We start from the raw sequence: 18,712 nt of genomic DNA on the forward strand, positions 1-18,712 counted from the left end.
GGTTGTTACAATTCCTACTGTATTATAATAATACCAGTGGCGGTCGTTCAGGGACGACCGCCACTTGTTTATGCCTACGGAGAAAGAGAAATGTATTTGGTCACAGCCTGAGAAAGGGTTTGTTCTCCACTTCCAGACCAGTGAATACGAGCGGTACCACTGGATTACAGCATCTGAGGAGCGGTGCAAATGATGAGTCTGCATCTCTGGTGAGTAGGGTGTATTTTATTTATATTTTAATGTTTTTGTCATGTTATTAGACAAATATTGATTCTGAACTGCTCCAGATGATGTAGATGCACAGTTGTGGTTGTAGTGTATAGGTTTGGAGTCTTAGCTGGGTTTTTTGCTTTAGTAAAATGGTATTGACCCTTCATATGTGAAATGCCTCTTTCGCTGTAATGCCATGCATTGTTATATTGCGTTTGGATTAAGTCTGGTAAGTCCCCACTGAAGGCCCAGGTACTAAATGCATGGCCTGCCACTGATATATATATATTTATACATTGTGAATTTAGTAACAAAAATTCAGGATAAAGCTAGTGCCCCCATGTGGTCAAAATTAGTAATTACAGAACCGTTGTTCTCTATTTGGCATAACATCTTTGAACAATTACCATTTAAATCAATAGTTTTATGGTGGTTTTAGTGAAGTTTAATATGAAAACTAAAACACCAAAACCACCATAAAACTCTTTTGGTTGTTGTTGTTTTACTTGTTTTCTTCTTCTTCTTCTTCTTTCGGCTTCTTCCATTAGGGGTCGCCACAGCGGATCATGCGTCTCCACACCCTCCTGTCCTCTACATCTGCCTCTTTCACCCAAACTACCTGTATGTCTTCTCTCACCACATCCATAAACCTCCTCGTTGGTTTTCCTCTTTTCCTCCTTCCTGGTGGCTCCTACTGATATACCCCATATCCCTTTTCTGCACATGTCCAAACCATCTCAATCTCGCCTCCCTCACTTTGTCTCCAAAAGGTTCTACATGCGCCGTCCCTCTAATAAACTCATTTCTAATCCTGTCGATCCTCATCAATCCTAACAAAAACTATTTGTTTTAAATGGCAATTGTTCAAAAAGTTAATTCAAAGAAATTATGTAAAATTTAAAACACCGGCTCTGGAATTCTGGCCACACGGAGGAAACAGCTCTATCCTGACTTTCTACTAATTACAGTGGAACCCGGTTATGTCGATGTCCTAGGGGGTCGCCAAAAAGCATCGAGATAACCGATGATCAAGATAAACAAAAATTTAAATGGCGGCAATATATTAACGTGCTTGAAATTTCTTTATGTACATGATGTGCGTTAATAAATGAGAATGTGCATGCACGTGTTTTTGAAGGTTTTTTTTACACAACAGCGTTGCCGCGATTTGTTTGATGAAGGCATGCTATAAAAATACATACAGTACATGTTTATCTGTCAGGAATCCACCTGCCACGCCCCCTTCGGCCCCCTTCAGCGTGTCACGTGCTTTCTCGGCCGCTTTCTCTGAAGCTCCCGGCTTCAATCGCGCACATATGGTGCTCGTTTATCCTCATCACCAGCTCCTATTTAAACTTCCGCACTCTCACTGTCCGTTATTTTTGGTATATGTTGGTTCACGGCGGTCGTTGTTATCGCTCATGCGTATCGATGCGTGTCTTCCCACGGCACTCTCTCAACGGCTGCTCTTTTCTTTCCAAAGCGCACCGCGGATTCCCCCCGATCCTGCCGCTGTTCATTCTATGCTTTTGCTGCTCATCCCACGTTCCGCGCCACCAAGCGCGGCTTTCGCCTACCGTTCATCGCATAACATTTAACAACAAAAGGCATATGTGCACTAACTAACAGCAGAAATTCACCAGTATACAATACAACACCTGTAGCATCTGTAAGGCTTGATTTTTCCGCTACTTTCGCAAGTTCTTCTGCGGCTGCACCGAGATAACCGACGGCAAATTTTTCCCCCTTGTGCTCGAGATATTAGGGTTCGGCACATAAAAGAATCGACATAACCGAAGGTTGTGCCAAATCAAACGACCGCCACAGGTATTGTTAGCCAACAGGGTACCAGTGGAAATTGGGCTACTGTTGGCTGAAGGAGGAGAAGGAGGAGGAAGACGTCTACAGAGAGAATATTCTATGCAGGAGATGCAACCTGAAGGAGATTGGAGACTGTAAGGTGTTGGCGGGGGACAGTGTAGCTAGACAGCATGGGATGGTGGTCTGTAGGATAGTTTTGGAGGTGAAAAAGAAGAAGAGGAGAGTAAAGACTGAAAGAAGAATAAGATGGTGGAAACTGAAGGAGGAAGACTGTAGTGTAAGATTCAGAGAAGAGGACAGACAGGCTCAGTGGTGGTGAAGAGGTGCTGGATGATTGGGCAAATACTGCAGAAGTGATAAGGGAGACAGCTAGAAAGGTACTTGGTGTGACATCTGGAAATAGAAAAGAAGACAAAGAGACGTAAAGGTGGAATGAGGAAGTGCAGGAGAGCATAAGGAGAAAGAGGTTAGCAAAACAGAAGTGGGATCGACAGAGTGATGAGAAAAGGAGATGCGGCTGCAGGTGAAAAGAGATGTGAATAAAGCAAAGGAAAAGGCATATGAGGAGCTGTATGAGTGGTTGGACAGTAAGGAAGGATAAAAGGATTTGTACCAATTGGCCAGGCAGAGGGACCGAGCTGGGAAGGATGTGCTGCAAGTTAGAGCAGTAAAGGAGATGATGGAAATGTGTTGACTAGTGAGGAGAGTGTGTTGAGAAGATGGAGGAATATTTTGAGCAGCTGATAAATGAGGAAAATAAAGGAAGAAGAAGGAGAAATGGAAGAAGAAAACAAATAAACATAGGAAAGAAGAAAAAGGTGAAGAAAAGAAAGAGACAAAGAATAAGAAGAAAAGAAAACAGAAGAAAAGAAAAGAAGAAGAAAAGATCATGAAATAGGAGATATAAGAAAATGAATATATGAAAAGATATGAAGCAGAAGACAAAAACAGTGGTATAGGAAAGAAGATATATAGGAAAAGAGAATATAGAGAAATGAAAGAACAAAATAAATATGTTGGAGGAAGAAAGAAGACTATGAAGATGATTGTGGTGATGAAGTAAAAAAAAAAAAGAACAGAAAACAAACATGGAAGAAGAGAAAGAAAAAAAAGAAAAGGGATGATGGAGGGGGAAAAGAAGAAGAAGAGGATGAAGAACAACATGAAGATAGAAGGAAGAGGAAAAAAGGACAAAGAAAAGTAAAAACAAAATGGATAAAAAAAAATAGCAACAGAATTAATTTCTGTGTGTAGCATTTATTCTCTTTTTTATGGTATAATCTGTCAGTGTTTACAGAACGCAGCAATGAAGTCTAAAATATGAAAAACATTGTGTATTTACAAAACAGGTGTTTTAATCACGTAGTAATATTTCAGTCGTAGTAACATTACTTCAAAATCTAAAATCTAGAGTTTTCCTCATGAGTCCCTTATGATATGAATCGCCTTTTTAAAAAGCTTTGGATTATCAATTCTTTGCTTTGAAGTTTTTTTATTTAGCGTGATGAATGTGGGATTGTGTATGTTAAATAAATATTTAAAGCAGAAGCACAAATGCAATTTCTGAAAATAAAATATTTCAAGTAACATGCAGGTTTATTTCCAGCTTGTCTGTACTCCAACATCTACAGGCTCAGCAGATTTCCTCTTCCACTCGCACTGCAATTTGGCCATAAAAAAAAGTTGCATGTCTCTCCTTAATTACAGAGGTACTGTGTAGTTTTTCCCACCCTTGTGGCTTTGAAGAAACGTGCAAGCAGTCCGACTTTCCTGCAGTATTTCTGCTACACTTATGACAAAGGGAAATGGATGAGCAAGAATTCGAAAAGGAAGATGATAACATACTCCCTGGTAGAAGGACTTCATTTGGTTCTTGTTTGTAGCTTTTGGGAAAATTGGTATTCATTGCGAAAAGAGAGGAGTACACAGATCCATTCTGATGGGGTCTGTTATCTTGGCGTTGCTGATCTGTGACACTGGGCATTACATTCGAGGGACTTGTGAACCTTCCACCTTCTCCATCTGTTCTTCCTTCTTCTGCACCTTGAATAATGCCCAATTTTGCCTGGATCTTTTTCTTGAGATTCTGCAGGGCCCCCTGGAATCGTTTGCTGAGAAGAGCATACAGTAATGGGTTGATGTCCGAGTTGAAGAGCACAAGCCAGTATGAGAAGGTGACAGCAGCAGGTGGCACCTGGCTTGCTGATCGGGAGAGGGCGGTCTCAGTGGCCTGCACCAGAGTAACTCCAATGTAAGGCGTCCAGCACAGAAAGAAGGCAGCAATAACAATGAAAAGCCTCACGACACCATGTTGCTGTGGATGACTGTTTTGCAAAGTGCTACCACTCTGGAGATGAGCAAGGAAGGTATGCAGACGACGACTAGAAGGTCTGGTGCTGTTTTTTTCTTCAAGTTGTGAAGTTAGCTCTCCAGTCAGATCTGCCTTAGGAACATTGAACTGAGCTTCTGATACAAACCTCCCACTTACAAAGTAAACAAGTCTGGATGGGTCATGCATGTCTAGGTCCACAGCTGAACACTGGTGGGATGAATCGAATGGTGAGGAAACGTGTTGGCTTCTGCTGGGTTGAAAATGTTGCTGAAGGCTGTGGATCCTCTGGGCATGGTGCTGGGCCACGCGGACAATCTTCACATAGCAAAAAAGAATGACTATGGCAGGAAATAAAAAGCAAAGGGCTGCCATGAAGACTGTATAGCTGGGACTGCTAGCCCAGTTGACAGCACAGCTGTACATAGGGCTCACAAAACTGATGTTACTCCAGCCTAATAGAGGTGGACAACTGGTGAGCATGGCCTGCAGCCAGATCCATAATACAGCTGCACCAGTTCGCCATGCAGTACAGCGTGAACTATAGCGCAGACAGTCCACAATAGAGTAATAGCGATCCAAAGCGATAGCTGCAAGTGTCAGGACTGAGGCACTGCAGTAGACCGAGGAGGTGTAACCCACATAAAGACATAAATCCTGCAGTAAACATAAACAATGACAATCATTAAATACTTCATAGTTACTGTCCACTTTTAAAGTACACCTGATTATTTATGCAGTAATCCAATCACCCAATCATGTTGCAGCAAAACAAATCACACAAATACAGGTTATGGGCTTCATAGTAACCTTCCCAATCATGAAAAATGTGATGTCTGAGACTAGGCATGGCTGTTGATGCCAGACACTTTGGTTTAAGTATTTCACATTAAGTAAAATGTCAGGAAAATTACAGTAACTCAGTCACTCTCAGCATCTCAGAATACATAAAACATTAAACCTTGCGGTGGATAGGCTACAACAGCAGAAGACCACAACACATCAGTTCCACTCCGGTCAGCTAAAAACAGAAATCCAAGTTTGCATGCCTCCTGTTGTGCCAATCTGCTACCAACAAACATGCTATGGTTAAAGTCACACTCTTCCCTCTTTCTAATGTTTGGCATGAAGCTCTTTTTTTTATTTTTATCAGTATTATTTTATTAATTGTGCTGCTACCACATGATTGAATGGGGGCATAAATATGTGCAGGTATTCCCATTAAAGAGCAAAGTGCCGCTATGCTATTTGAAATCAATATTTCAGACAAAAATTCAAGATGGATAGCAGTTAATACATTCATCTAAGTTAATATTAAATTGGTTTAATTTCATGTAAGAAGGATGTGTGTATGGATAGTGTGTGTAGTGTTTTTTGTCCTCAGTTGCTTTGGAGCATTTCACAAATTCTTTCAAATTTCACAAATTCATTTTTGATATTCGCAAACCAGTAAGTGCATTCCCAAAACTATTATTTTGTATTATTATTTAAACAGCACAGCACATTTCTTGCAAAAGCCTGCACTTTTCTCTTCCTTAGGTCATCTATCAAAAGTAAGTATTTGTTACAATCTCATTGCCATCAGAATAACGAGTCCTTTTGTTATTGTTCACAAACAAGATTGTTTAAAAAAAAAAAAAAAAAAAAACAAGGCATATAAGTATGATGCTGCACAGTTTTAGTATTTCCTGATGTAAACTATGGTTTGGATTACACTGATTGAAAATGCACAAGGCTGAATTTCTTTTGTGGCATCTATGAATGTACACATTAGTGTTTATGGGATATTGATTGGAAAAAAGGCGGGAGAGGATTCACACTTTTACTGTACTGTAATAGTGTTCGTTGGTTTCTTGGTTCATCCATTTTCAGAAATTGTTATTCTGTGTTTTGCTGTTTATATAAACTCGCCAATAGAACATTCACAAGATTCACCTTTGACCCGCTTTAGAGAACTAGTTGATTATTGGTTGATCTGATGCCGTACACCCGCCTACATTAGTGACATTCAAGATTCATCTGTACAATTCCTCAATTCAAGACACAATTACAAAAAAAGTTTAATAAGAAATGTAAAGAAGATAAGCTTGACATATTATAACAACTGGTGTAACTATTTTGCAGTCAATGACTTTTGCAATGAACTGGTTTAGGACTATCAAGGTGAGAACCAGTAGAATATATTTTGATTAACATGACATTAACAACTGATAATGTAGGAAACAGCACACTTGTACACAATTAATTAAATGAATGTACCAAATCAGTCGCAATTTGATCAAAGCACCGAGAACTGCTTTTATAATGTGCACAAGTGACTACATGATGTGGAGGTTAAATAAGTAGTTTTGAGAATTTAATTTCTGATCTGAGAAACGCCCCAAAGCATCTGAGAAATACTGCGAAAAACATGCATTTATAATCAGAGATGTATGAGTATCTGGCCTTACTAACAGTGCAGTTCACCCATCCATTGTTCATGATAGAAACAGCCACAAACGGCATGACACCGATGCCAACCAGGAAGTCACTGATTGCCAAGTTAATAATGAGCACAGACGTCACACAGTGGAATGTTTTCGTTGCCACCACAATTATGATGACCAGGATATTTCCTAACAAACAGAAATTGAAATAGGGGGTCAGAGCAGAGGAAAAAATATTAAACATTTTTACAATCTGAAATGTGAAATGTGTTCACAGGTCATATTGAATTTGAATTGAGACAGATAATTAGATTAGGCATGGTCGATCATGGATGCATCTATATTTTTGGAAACCAAATAGACACAAATAGTGTTGACTGACCTTTCACCATCAGTTTGATTCTAAGTCCAAAACATTTATAGAATAAACAGTGGAACAAAGCCAATGTGCAAAAGAAATTAAATTTTTTTTCCAAATAATTTTCATTAGGGAAATGAGATAAACAGAACAAGGGATTATATTACTACTACAAAAAATAGAAATCATTTAATTGAGTTTTTAAGGACATTTGCTGCAAAAGAAGTAAAGAAAGATCCTATCATCACTTAAGTTCATATTTCCATGTGCTAAAAGTACAAAATGAACCAGTTTATATCATAGCTCAAGTTGCCTTAAATCTTCAAGAGAAATGTATACATAAAACACAGTGAAAAAATTTTCAATATCTGATTAAAAGCTTTTGATAACTTGTCTCATGGTTTCTTTACATACCACAAAGTGATTGAAAGTAGATAAGGGAAAATACATAGGATCAATTTTCACTAGCTGTAGCCTAGCATTCTCCTTCCAAACTATTTTAAGTTATAATTGAACATCTTATCTATTATTTTTAGCTTATTAAAATATGAAATTAAAATATGAAATTAAAATACGTAACCGCACCAGTAACTGCGCCGACACACATAAGCACCATGAGCACCTCCAGGAGCAGCTTCCCACGTGGAGAAAAGGACAACACAGAACTCGTCGAGTTTCTCCACGAAGCTCGGGTCTCACCAAGGAAAGTCTCTCTGGCATCCAACCATATGTTGCCTGGCCAGCCCATTTAAAAACACTCAAGGATACCAAGGTAGGTTAAAGAAAAAAAGGAAAAATGTATTCCAAATCTCTCTGCATTAGTTTCAGAAGAAATGAAACCATTTAGGGAAAACTATGAATTGAAAAATAAACATACATTGAACTAAGTGAAATTGTGAGTTGGAGCTGTGCATCAGTAAGATCCTTCCTTTCTCTCTGAGGCTTGTTGAAATCACAGGTGTGTGTATAGAGGGGAGGGAGAGGCAAGCCCAGTGCATGTTCTTCAGCTGGCAAAGGTGGAAAATCAAACACTTAACAAAAACAAATTAGTAAATTGTAAAATTACCCAAGATACACAAGAAGTAAATAATGCCAGCCGATGGTCTGTAAACAGGCTATCGGCTCAAATGTTTTATTTCCCACAGTTGGGTCGGCATTTTAACTATCCTATTTAAATCCTTTAAAAGTATTTGTATGTTTTAACATCTACTTCTATGTGTGAGATTCTCTCAGCAGCAGCTGTGTAATCTTGTAAATTCAAATAAGACCAAAGAGTTGATTGATATTTCAAAACGTCCTTTTGTAACTTGGTTTATTTTATTCTCTGTCCCAAAACAGAGAATAATACAAACATAGCAATCCTACTTTGTGTATTAAGAATACAAATATATTAAAGCAAATGCAGAAGATTACAAAAAAGTGGGAGTTTCTAAACACATCTGGCTGATGAACTGTGCACACATATTGTCACGGAGCCCAACCTCCAATATCAGAATGCCTTGTTTTGTTGTTATGAGAACATGTTGATGCTGGAAGGACAACATATGGAAGGCTGGATTGATTTATAGAAAAATCTTTATTAAACTTAAAAGGCAGTCAAAAATTGATGTAAGAAATATATTTTGCAGTATTTCTGTGTAATTTACACTTTCCACTTATCCTTAATATACACTATATAGACAAAAGTATTGGGACACCTGACTTTTACAGCTATATGTGGCTCTTCCTCAAATAGTTACCTTAAAGTTAGAGGGACACAATCGTATGTATGTGTTTGGATGCTGTAGCATTAAATTTTCCATTCACTTCAACTAGGAGAGCCAAACCTCTTCCAGCATGGCAATGCCCCTGTGCTCCATGAAGATATGCTTTGCATGGGTTGGAGTGTAAGATCTGGAGTGGCCTTCTATAGAGACTACATGAGCACAAATCTCCATACTCCACACTCCTAAACCTAAAACATCTCCCCAGAAAAGTGGAGCAAATGGGGATTAAATGTAAAATGGAACGTACATACCAAACTTATGCTCAGGTGTCCACAAACTTTTTCCATATACTGTATGGCTAATAGTTTCAGGTACGCGTTTCAGGACTAGGAACATAAATGTGCAATTTCACAGCTGAGCTTTTAGAGAGACTGGTCAGTACTTAGGTGCTGTCTGGTGTATTCCCACACCAGTAGAGCAGCACTAACATGCACGTTGAGAGAACGTGTCACTCCCTGCTGAGGAATCTCCACACATACGTCCAACAACTGCAGGAGATCAGCAGGAATACCCTCTCGTTCATTCCTAATAGGGAAAAATTAGGCAGATTATTGATATTGAAGCTGATCTGATTTGCACAGAAACATTAAACGTTTACAATAATCACAAAAGCTCAGGAATCTACTGCAAAAATCATTGATTAAACAGTGTTTTTTTTAGAACGTATTTGTGCTTTTAGGTTCCATGAGTTAGAACACACAATCTGACAATCTGGCTTCATCATTTTAATACACTTTCAGGATTTACCTGATGATGCAAGATTTCAAAATATATTCCAATTACAATTCAAGACTTATTCCAAATTAATACAAACTCTCCTGCTATTATGCATGAATTCTCCACCTCCAAATAAAAATCTGACTACCTGCCATTTTCCATGCACATGTACTGTATAATGGAACGTGTAATGAGAGCTGAATATGTTCAGTCATATAACGTTTAAAACGTTCACATAAATTAGGGTTGTGTACTTTGTTCTTATGATGTTTGATGTTTTTTGTGCCACATGCTGCCTTTTTGTTATATACATCTCTCTGATAGTTTTGCTGATAAGCATACTACATGCTGGGACAAGTCTGTTCTGTCTCCAACATGTAGAGGTAAAGAGATTACCCCATGAGAGCAACCTAAATTAGCCTGATAACATTCTGCCATGTCAGCTCCCACAGAGATGCATACAAGATGTGCAGAGCCTTCTATTAAAGATTAGATCTTTTGTGGCCTCTTGAGAAACATGATGTTGTTATTACCCTAACAGCAGGAGGGTCTTCTCTGGAAATCTATAACTTTGCAAACTCTGGCTGTTGGCTGTCTGTTCTACACCTATGATGCTGTAACCTTCTCTTTGTTTTAGCTGCAAGAAGCCTGCCAGCTCCATGGGCTTCACCTGGAAGAAAATATAAATCATGTTAACTATCAGACAAAAGACTATCAAAAAGACCAACTTAATAAGACTACTGACCCAACAGACCAGATCATAAGAGCATTATTTTTTTACTACTTTGAATATCTAAGATAAAATAAATTCTATTAGTTCTATCATTCATCTCAAATGAAAATTTACCAATCATCAGTGGTGGACAGTAACAATGTGAATGTAATTTGTAATAGCTTTTTCCTATATCTGTACTTTACTGAAGTATTTCCTGAAGGAGACTTTTACTTATTTTACTTAATATCTTTTTACTCAAAAAAGTAAAAAGATATTAAAACTTTTAACTCAAATACATTTTGCAAAGTCGTTAGTTTTTATTTATGAGTGGATAAAAACATAACTGGTCAAACAAACAGTAAGCCAACAGTCAGGGTGGAGCGCACGCCCCGTTTTGACCTGGTTTTGATTGGCGCTTGGTGTTATCTACTTATCACAAACATACAGTTCACATCAGTTCAACAGCAAGCAGAACAATTAGAGAGGAATAAATGATGAAAGAAACTCGTGAGTCGAACTCGCCACGATACCCGTGGCCTTGTTTGCACCATTTATTTTTGATGTAGTTGAAAAGAAGGTTTTGGGCTCATGATCATTTAGATATCAATCAGTGTTTAAATAATTAATATCATCATAACAGATTGGTGTGCTAAGAGTAATAATTAGAGTCTTTTTTTTAAATGAACTTTTGAGTTGATTTTGAGTTGATTAAGTAAAAACATTGGAGCACATTTATTCCAGATTTATGGCAGATGGATTTGATTGGCTAACGAGAAAAATGTGCACAATGCAGTAAGATATGTATATTGTGGCCATTGTTTATACCATATCAGTGTCAGAATATAAATATAATGCTTGCACATGATTTAAATACTACTGTATATTTTGGCCAATCTTTTAAGACTTTAATTTCCAGGACATTTCATGCCATGCATCACGCCCTTATTCTTTACAAAGTTGGCAGAAAAGTTGAAAAACTTGAAGGTCTGTAGTTTAAGGTTAGAACACACAGACATATGTGCTTCCCATTTTAGTACTTCTCACGTACACCTGTTTTGTATTCTATATTCAATTCAATTCAATTCATTTTTATTTGTATAGAGCTTTTAACAATGAACATTGTCTCAAAGCAGCTTTACACAGATAATGTGGTGATTAAAAGTAAATATGTTCTTATATGAGTCCTTATAAATGCTGTTTCACTTTGGAACAAAGCAACAAGTATCTAAGTGTTCCTTATCTGTTCTGGCAAACATATAAAGACAAAACATTACATGACCATGGCTTTGCTCTCAAAATATAAATAAGAAGACCTAAATAATAATTCGTTTTAAAAGAAGAGTCATTTGGACGTTGTTTATTACCGTAATTTCCGGACTATTAAGCGCACCCAAATATAAGCCGCACCCACAGAATTTAACAAATATTTTTATTTTGAACATAAATAGGCCGCACCTGTCTATAAGCCGAAGGTGTCTACACTGAAACTAATGAACTTTACACAGGCTTTAACGAAAGACAGTGTCAGTTACACGGCTTGTATCTAAACAGTAGACTACCATGAAGGTCATTGTTCACTGTCTTCCTCCTTCCTTTCACAACAATTTCTCTCAGGAGTTTATCTTTTTGCATCGTCGTGCGTTTAAAAATCACCATCGGTGAAGCTTTTCTCCCGATGCCGTGCAGCTCAGAACACAGGTGAAGTGTGTGTTTTCATGCACGGTTGTTTTCAGCGTGACGAATGATTGACATTTCCTGTAGACAGTCCGAGTGAGCGGCAGGTCAAACGTCAGAGGAACATCATCCATATTTATGATGTGGTGCGGCCCGATTCAGTGGGAGCGCATCTGATTTAATATAAAGAGTTTCATTGGTTCACCTGAACCCGTTCAGCAATTTCATTGGTTTATTGTTTTGGGGCTCAGTTTTGTTGGCTTGAAGCTTGTGACCCGGGAAAAACCCAGGAAAAATCCATAAATTAGCCGCTTCGTTGTTTAAGCCACGGGGTTCAAAGCGTTGGAAAAAAGTAGCGGCTTATAGTGCGGAAAATACGGTATGTGTTTCATGAATAGAAACTTTGTCAACGATTTTTCCTGGATACACAGGAGCCTGAATAAACTTCTGCCCACGTGCTTGCACTTTTTTTTAAATAAACCATACACAAAATGTCTTCAGTTAGTGTAGTTTAAAATATTAAATAAAATAAAACCATGAAAACACAAGTACATAAAAAAACAAAAACATTTTCTATTATTTAACTATTTAACCATTCAAAAACTCCAAGCTTTTTTGGATAAAGAAATTAATAAAGAATAAATTACTAATTAATGATTGGTGTTTTTTTAGTTGGACATTTTACTGCCATGTTCTGGGGTTTCATGTTCCCTTTGCAAGAACTCACTGCAAATGAATACAAAAATGATTTTGATTAATGTATTTTATCTTTATAAAAATGTCAGAAATTGACTAAAAAGCCCTGGAGTTCGCTGTATTCTGGACTCAGTTATATTGAAACTAAATTGCGACTATAATAAAAGAATGCAAAAAATATGTGCATACAAAGAAAGCATATAATTTTTTTAGAAAAGGTAATACAGTTGATTACATGCTCAAAAAAGTAAAGAAAAGACTGTGTGAAAAGCCAAAATAAATTAAGCAGAAAATAATTTAAATAAATTATGACCCTGGCAGAATTCATAGAGAGACACAAGTGTAGAACAAAAGGTATCAATTAAAAATACATAATTGCCTCCAAATTTATTACCTGCATTTATTATACAGTGGTGAAATCAGCTTAAATAGGACCTGCCTGACAAAGTGAAGTAGACCAAAAGATCCTCAAAAGCTAGATATCATGCTGAGATCCAAAGAAATTCAGAAACAAATGAAAAAGAAAGTAATTGTGATCTATCAGTCTGGAAAAGGTTATAAAGATATTTCTAAAGCTTTGGGACTCCAGTGAACCACAGTAAAAGCCAATTATTCACAAATAGCAAAAAACTGCAGGCCTCACTTGCCTCAGTTAAGGTCAGTGTTCATGACTCCACCATAAGAAAGCGACTGGGGAAAAATGGTCTGAGTACCAAGATGAAAACTGCTGCTAAGCAAAAAGAACATAAAGGCTTGTCTCAGTTTTTGCAGAAAACTTGATGATCCCCAAGACTTTTGGAAAAAAAATACTCTGTGGACTGACGAGACAAAAGGTTTTTTTTGGAAGTTGTGTCCCCCATTACGTCTGGCGTAATTTCAGAAAAAGAACATTATACCAACAGTAAAATATGGTGGTGGTAGTGTGATGGTCTGGGGCTGTTTTGCTGCTTCAGGACCTGCAAGACTTTCTGTGATTATTAGAACCATGAATTCTGCTGTTTCTTGACCTCAAGCTAAAGTGAACTTGGGTTCTGATTCAAAACACACCAGCAAGTCCACCTCTGAATGGCTGAAGTAAAACAAAATGAAGACTTTGGAGTGTCCCAGTCAAAGTCCTGCCCTGATTCCTATTAAGTTGCTGTGGCATGACCTTAAAAAGGAGGTTTATGCTTGAAAATCCTCCAATGTGGCTGAATTACAACAATTCTGCAGAAATGAGTGACCAGAATTCCTCCACAGCGCTGTAACAGACTCACTGCAAGTTATGGGAAACGCTTGATTGCAGTTGCTGCTAAGGGTGGGTGAACCAGTTATTAGGTTTAGGGGGAAAACACTTTTTCACACAGGGCCATGTAGTTTTAGATTTTATTTTCCCTCAATAATAAAATCCTTCATTTACAAACTGCATGTTGTGTTCACTTGTGTTATCTTTTACTAATATTTAAATTAGTTTGATGATCTGAAACATTAAAGTGTGACAAACATGCAAAAAAATAAGAAATCAGGACTTTTTCACATCACTGTATATAGTTTAGAGAATGGCTAAGAGCAAAATATGTGCACATTTAGCAGCTTTACACTATTTTATTCCAAGTCAGAAAGGTTTTTTTTATAAAACCTAATCATATCAGTCCATGCTATTCTAAATAATCGATATATAATAGACAGAAGTGACTGTTCATTTATGTAATCTTTTACCTTTGCCAAGCTTAGTACAAAACTATCCAGCGCTAGTCCTGTTAATGATTCACCGTTTTCACTGTACCGTGCCACATTTTGTACATTCACAATGCACTACATTAGGTACATATTGATTAACAGTCAGTGACAGATGGTTTTGCAACCTTTTTCTGGTTTACTGAACTAGGACTGCAATAAAAATCTCTCACAGTATGCAAGCCAAATACAATTTTTTTTTTATTTTATCTTATCAATGTGTGCAAATATTTATTCATGAAATGGATTCCTACTAGATAAAACACCGACATGAACATTATGCATCAGTCAAAATAAATAAAAACGAGAATACATGGGATTATGGTGGTCATTAAGTCAATAAAAAAAACCCCATTTATGATATGATCTGAGATCATGATCTGAAATACAAGTGACAAAAAAAAGTATGACTGGATCAACTGCTATGTGTAAATCTGTTCAGAAATTCAGATCAATATAAATCAGCATTACAGATTTTCATCAGGAAATACTGAAACCATGCACTGTCACACCGACAACATGACAAAACATTCTGATCTTGTTTGGGAACATTGACAAAAGGACTTGTCATTTTGATGGTAATGATTTGTTAATTGATGCAAATACTCACTTTTAAGAGATGAAGTATGTATTTTGAGAAAAGTACAGACTTTTGCAAGTAATCGATAGTATGGTGCTTTTTGTACCAATTGCTTTAAAAATGCACTTACTGACACTTACTGGATTTGCAAATATTAAGAATGATCCGAAGCAAAGCAATTACAATGTGGAAAATTACATGAGATTTTCACTACTATACATTTCAGAAAAAGATGCCGTTTATAACCGTTTTTTAAAAGAATATATATAAATTGCATTTGATGAGATGCTGTACAGGAGAATGGAACACTGAATTGCATTAATAATTAAACTAGTTCTCATTGATCAGAACTTACATTTTTTAAAACTTAAGTCTATTTAAACACAAGTACTTTTATCCAAGTTGAAATCTGAAATTGGATAATATTTCTCTATGTACCGTATTTTTCGGACTATAAGCGGCTACTTTTTCCCACGTTTTGAACCCCGCGGCTTAAACAACAAAGCAGCTAATTTATGGATTTTTCCTGGGTTTTTCCCGGTTTCACAAACTACAAGCCAAAAAACTGAGCGACATAACATTAGACCAATGAAATTTCCGAATGGAAACGAAAAAACGCACCTCACCTGTGTTCTGAGCTGCACGGCATCGGGAGAAAAACCTTTTTTTTTTTTTTTTTACACACAACGATGCAAAAAGATAAACTCCTGAGAGCAATAGTTGTGAAAGGAAGGAGGAAGACAGCGAACAATGACTTTCTTGGTCGGCTACTGTTTAGATACAAGCCGTTGTAACGCGTTGAGTCTGGGTCATGGGAGAGCTCGCTAACTCCAGTTACAACAGAAATCATATAAGCACAGACAGGTTTCCAAAACTCGTGCTTTTTTATTTTTCTTAGCAACAGCGTTACGGGTTAAGTCAAAGAAACTTAGAAATTAAGATCAGAAAATAATAAGGACATATTCCTGGGTCTTGCACACATTCAGTAATAGCGGAAAAATGCGGCGGCAGGCTATTCCCAAAATGCAGCTCTGCTCTTAAAGGAGCCACAACATATTTCACCTGTTACACCGTGTAACTGACACTGTCTTTCGTTAAAGCCTGTGTAAAGTTCATTAGTTTCAGTGTAGATGCCAAACACCAAACAAACATACCTCCATCAATGGAAGCCATAGCTCAGAAGAAACACTCAAGGCTTGGAATTGTTTGTCACCAACATGATGCAGGCTTCCCAGCACTAGAGCACTGGCTCCAAAGATTTCACAAGTTCGGCAAAGACCTTTGGAAAAACAAAAAACAAATGACAATTAAATTTATTTTATTAATTTTCCATTGGTGTATTATTACCATGTCCAACACTAAGCTGTGGCTGATATTAAAAAGACATTAATAAGGGTTAGTAATATAAAATTTACATTGTTAAATTGTCCTGTTGGCCTGATTCAGAAACCTAATTATATCTTTAAGTCAAATAACACCAGACATTTCCTCTTTAACATATAGGAAGCAATTTTATACAAAAATACAATATGGTAACTTAGAAAGAAAGCACAACTCATAGATGCACAATACACTAAAACTTTCTTTCGGCTTCCACCCGTTAGGGGTCGCCACAGCGGATCATCCGCATGTTTGATTCGGCGCATGTTTGATTCGGCACATGTTTTTACGCTGGATGCCCTTCCTAATGCAACCCTCCCCATTTATCCGGGCTTGGGACCGGCACTAAGGCTTGTGCAACCCTAATGGCTGGGGTTGGTTCCCTGACCAGGGATCGAACCCGAGCCGCAGCGGTGAGAGCGCCGCATCCTAACCACTAGACCACCAGGGACCCAGATTCACAATACACTTCACTGGATTAATTCTGACTGACTGCCAGTTACTCATCATTTCTGGACTATTCAGGCAAAATACAATATGTGATCACAAAATAATTATACACAAAATAATTCTCATCATTACTGGTAAATATTTATTCATTAAATTAATTTATTCATTAAACAGTGATCCCCCATTTAAAAAAAAAACTGTGATAAACAGACGCCTACCCAAAAATGCTACTTTATGTCTACAGTACTGTACTGTATTAACATTTTACTTTATTTTATAATTAATAATTATATTTTTATTAATAAATTTCATTATTTTAACATAAAACTCCATAAAAACAATTCCCTATAAGTTATGTGGCAAATGCAGTTCCGCAATACGAGTCACGAGATTCGAACCGCAGAAAAGCGCCGGATTGCTGTATTCATGTTTTTTCCAGGTTTTTGGCGCAATCACATCTAGAAATACTGACATGGTATTGTTTATTTGGCACTCATGCTTAGCTCCTCTGAGGAGCACAAATTAAAAAAAAAATTCATTTTATCCTTAAATACTAATATATACTTCAGTCAGTCACCAATGCCACAGCCCTGTATACCATTTATTTATTTATTTATTTTAATAATTTTTTTTTTTCTTCATTTTGATCAAGCAGTCTAAAGCAGAACGTGCATACAGAAATGTAAGTAAAAATAGCTCATACCACCCAGGTTTGTGGGCTTGTCAATAAGGGAGCCGACCACCAGGAGGGCAGTGGTAGGTTTGCCCAGACGTGCTACTCTCTGCTGGGTCACAAGGTGTGGCTCCACCTCCTGCACGTTCAGACTCCAAGGGGCAATCTTTTTCTGTACATCTGCCCAGCGCTCTTCTTGTTCCAGCTCACCTGTATAACATGTAAATACATATACTCATGAATATTTCAAACAAGAACCTACAAATAAGACTACACACCTCTTTAAAAAACACAGGTTATGTAAATGTAAAAAATGTTAACCAAAACAAATCATCTCAGACTTTCTTTCCCACCTCTAATTTGAAATAAATACCAATGAAGCATGCAAGTTTTGTGCGTTTTGTTGAGCTGTTCTTGATACCTTTTTATTATGGCTATAGCTCCAGTCATTAGATGCTACTACCACCATGCTTCATCAAGGAGTATTTTGGGTGATGAGCAGGGTTGTTTTTTGTGGTAAACATATCTATTAGGGTTATGTCTAAATCAGACAATGATACCTTTTGCCACATGGTTTGGAGTAATTGTAGTTTGTATGTCCAAATTTATTTGAGTAAATATGTTGTTCTTGATGATTTTCTTCTCCTATCTAGCCACCTTGAACCATGTAAAAAAAGATAAGTGTCATTGTATAGTACAGTTTAGCATCTACCAGAAGTGCAAATAGTAGCAACTGTGCAAACTGACAAGTGCAGATAAATATGCAAATATTTGTGCAGCATGTAATATATAAGTGGATAAATATGCAACAAATAAATATAAAGGCTATGGCAGTGTAAAAATGTGTGGAAGCTGGTGAGCAAGTACAATAAGAATATACAGTATCTCACAAAAGTGAGAACACACCCCTGACATTTCAGCAATCGTTTTATTATATCTTCTCAAGGGACAATACTATAGTATAAAACTTGGATATATTTTAGTCAATGTGCAGCTTTTATAGCAGTACAGATTTACTGTCCTCTGAAAAAAACTCAACATACACAGCATGTCAAAATAGCTGGCAATAAAACTGAGTACACCCTCAGTATGCTATGTCATGTAACCATGTCCTATTCATCATGTTCATGTTTTTGTCTGCTTGACAGGACAGGTTTTTAGAATTAGAATTGTTGCTCTCCACAAAGATGGCCCAGGCTAT

At 37.2% G+C, this 18,712-nt stretch overlaps 2 protein-coding genes across 3 annotated transcripts in view; both read right to left on the minus strand.

Moving 5' to 3' along the window:
• Window positions 1-3,251: 3,251 nt before the first annotated feature.
• Window positions 3,252-8,564, minus strand: LOC124381433 (G-protein coupled receptor 161). Of its 2 annotated transcripts, XM_046843047.1 has the most exons (4): window positions 8,022-8,564; window positions 7,730-7,901; window positions 6,815-6,975; window positions 3,252-5,017 (listed from the first exon to the last, which is right to left on the minus strand). In XM_046843047.1, the coding sequence occupies exons 2-4, from the start codon at window positions 7,890-7,892 to the stop codon at window positions 3,665-3,667; spliced, it is 1,677 nt and encodes a 558-aa protein (XP_046699003.1). In that variant the 5' UTR covers window positions 7,893-7,901; window positions 8,022-8,564; the 3' UTR covers window positions 3,252-3,664. The 2 variants fall into 2 exon arrangements, with proteins under 2 accessions (XP_046699003.1, XP_046699002.1); XM_046843046.1 differs by having other exon boundaries at window positions 7,730-8,564.
• Window positions 8,565-8,701: 137 nt separating this feature from the next.
• tarbp1 (TAR (HIV-1) RNA binding protein 1) overlaps window positions 8,702-18,712 on the minus strand; it is a 34,315-nt gene continuing 24,304 nt past the window's right edge. Inside the window, exons 26-29 of the mRNA XM_046843045.1 lie at window positions 17,542-17,721; window positions 16,163-16,287; window positions 10,161-10,297; window positions 8,702-9,435 (exon numbers count right to left, since the gene is read on the minus strand). Coding sequence (XP_046699001.1) covers window positions 9,273-9,435; window positions 10,161-10,297; window positions 16,163-16,287; window positions 17,542-17,721 — 605 coding nt within the window. The 3' untranslated portion in view covers window positions 8,702-9,272. The remainder of the gene's footprint in view (window positions 9,436-10,160; window positions 10,298-16,162; window positions 16,288-17,541; window positions 17,722-18,712) is intronic.

Source organism: Silurus meridionalis, chromosome 28 (genome assembly GCF_014805685.1).
Source record: "Silurus meridionalis isolate SWU-2019-XX chromosome 28, ASM1480568v1, whole genome shotgun sequence".
Lineage (NCBI taxonomy): Eukaryota > Metazoa > Chordata > Actinopteri > Siluriformes > Siluridae > Silurus > Silurus meridionalis.

Bases quoted from the DNA above. Each gene is read 5' to 3' on its own strand.
- LOC124381433 (XM_046843047.1), bottom strand. From the start codon at position 7,892: ATGGGCTGGCCAGGCAACATATGGTTGGATGCCAGAGAGACTTTCCTT. The intron at 6,976-7,729 runs GTGCGGTTACGT...TCTGTTTGTTAG, and splicing joins GTGTGTCGGCGCAGTTACTG to GAAATATCCTGGTCATCATA. The intron at 5,018-6,814 runs GTTAGTAAGGCC...TGTTTACTGCAG, and splicing joins ATGGATGGGTGAACTGCACT to GATTTATGTCTTTATGTGGG.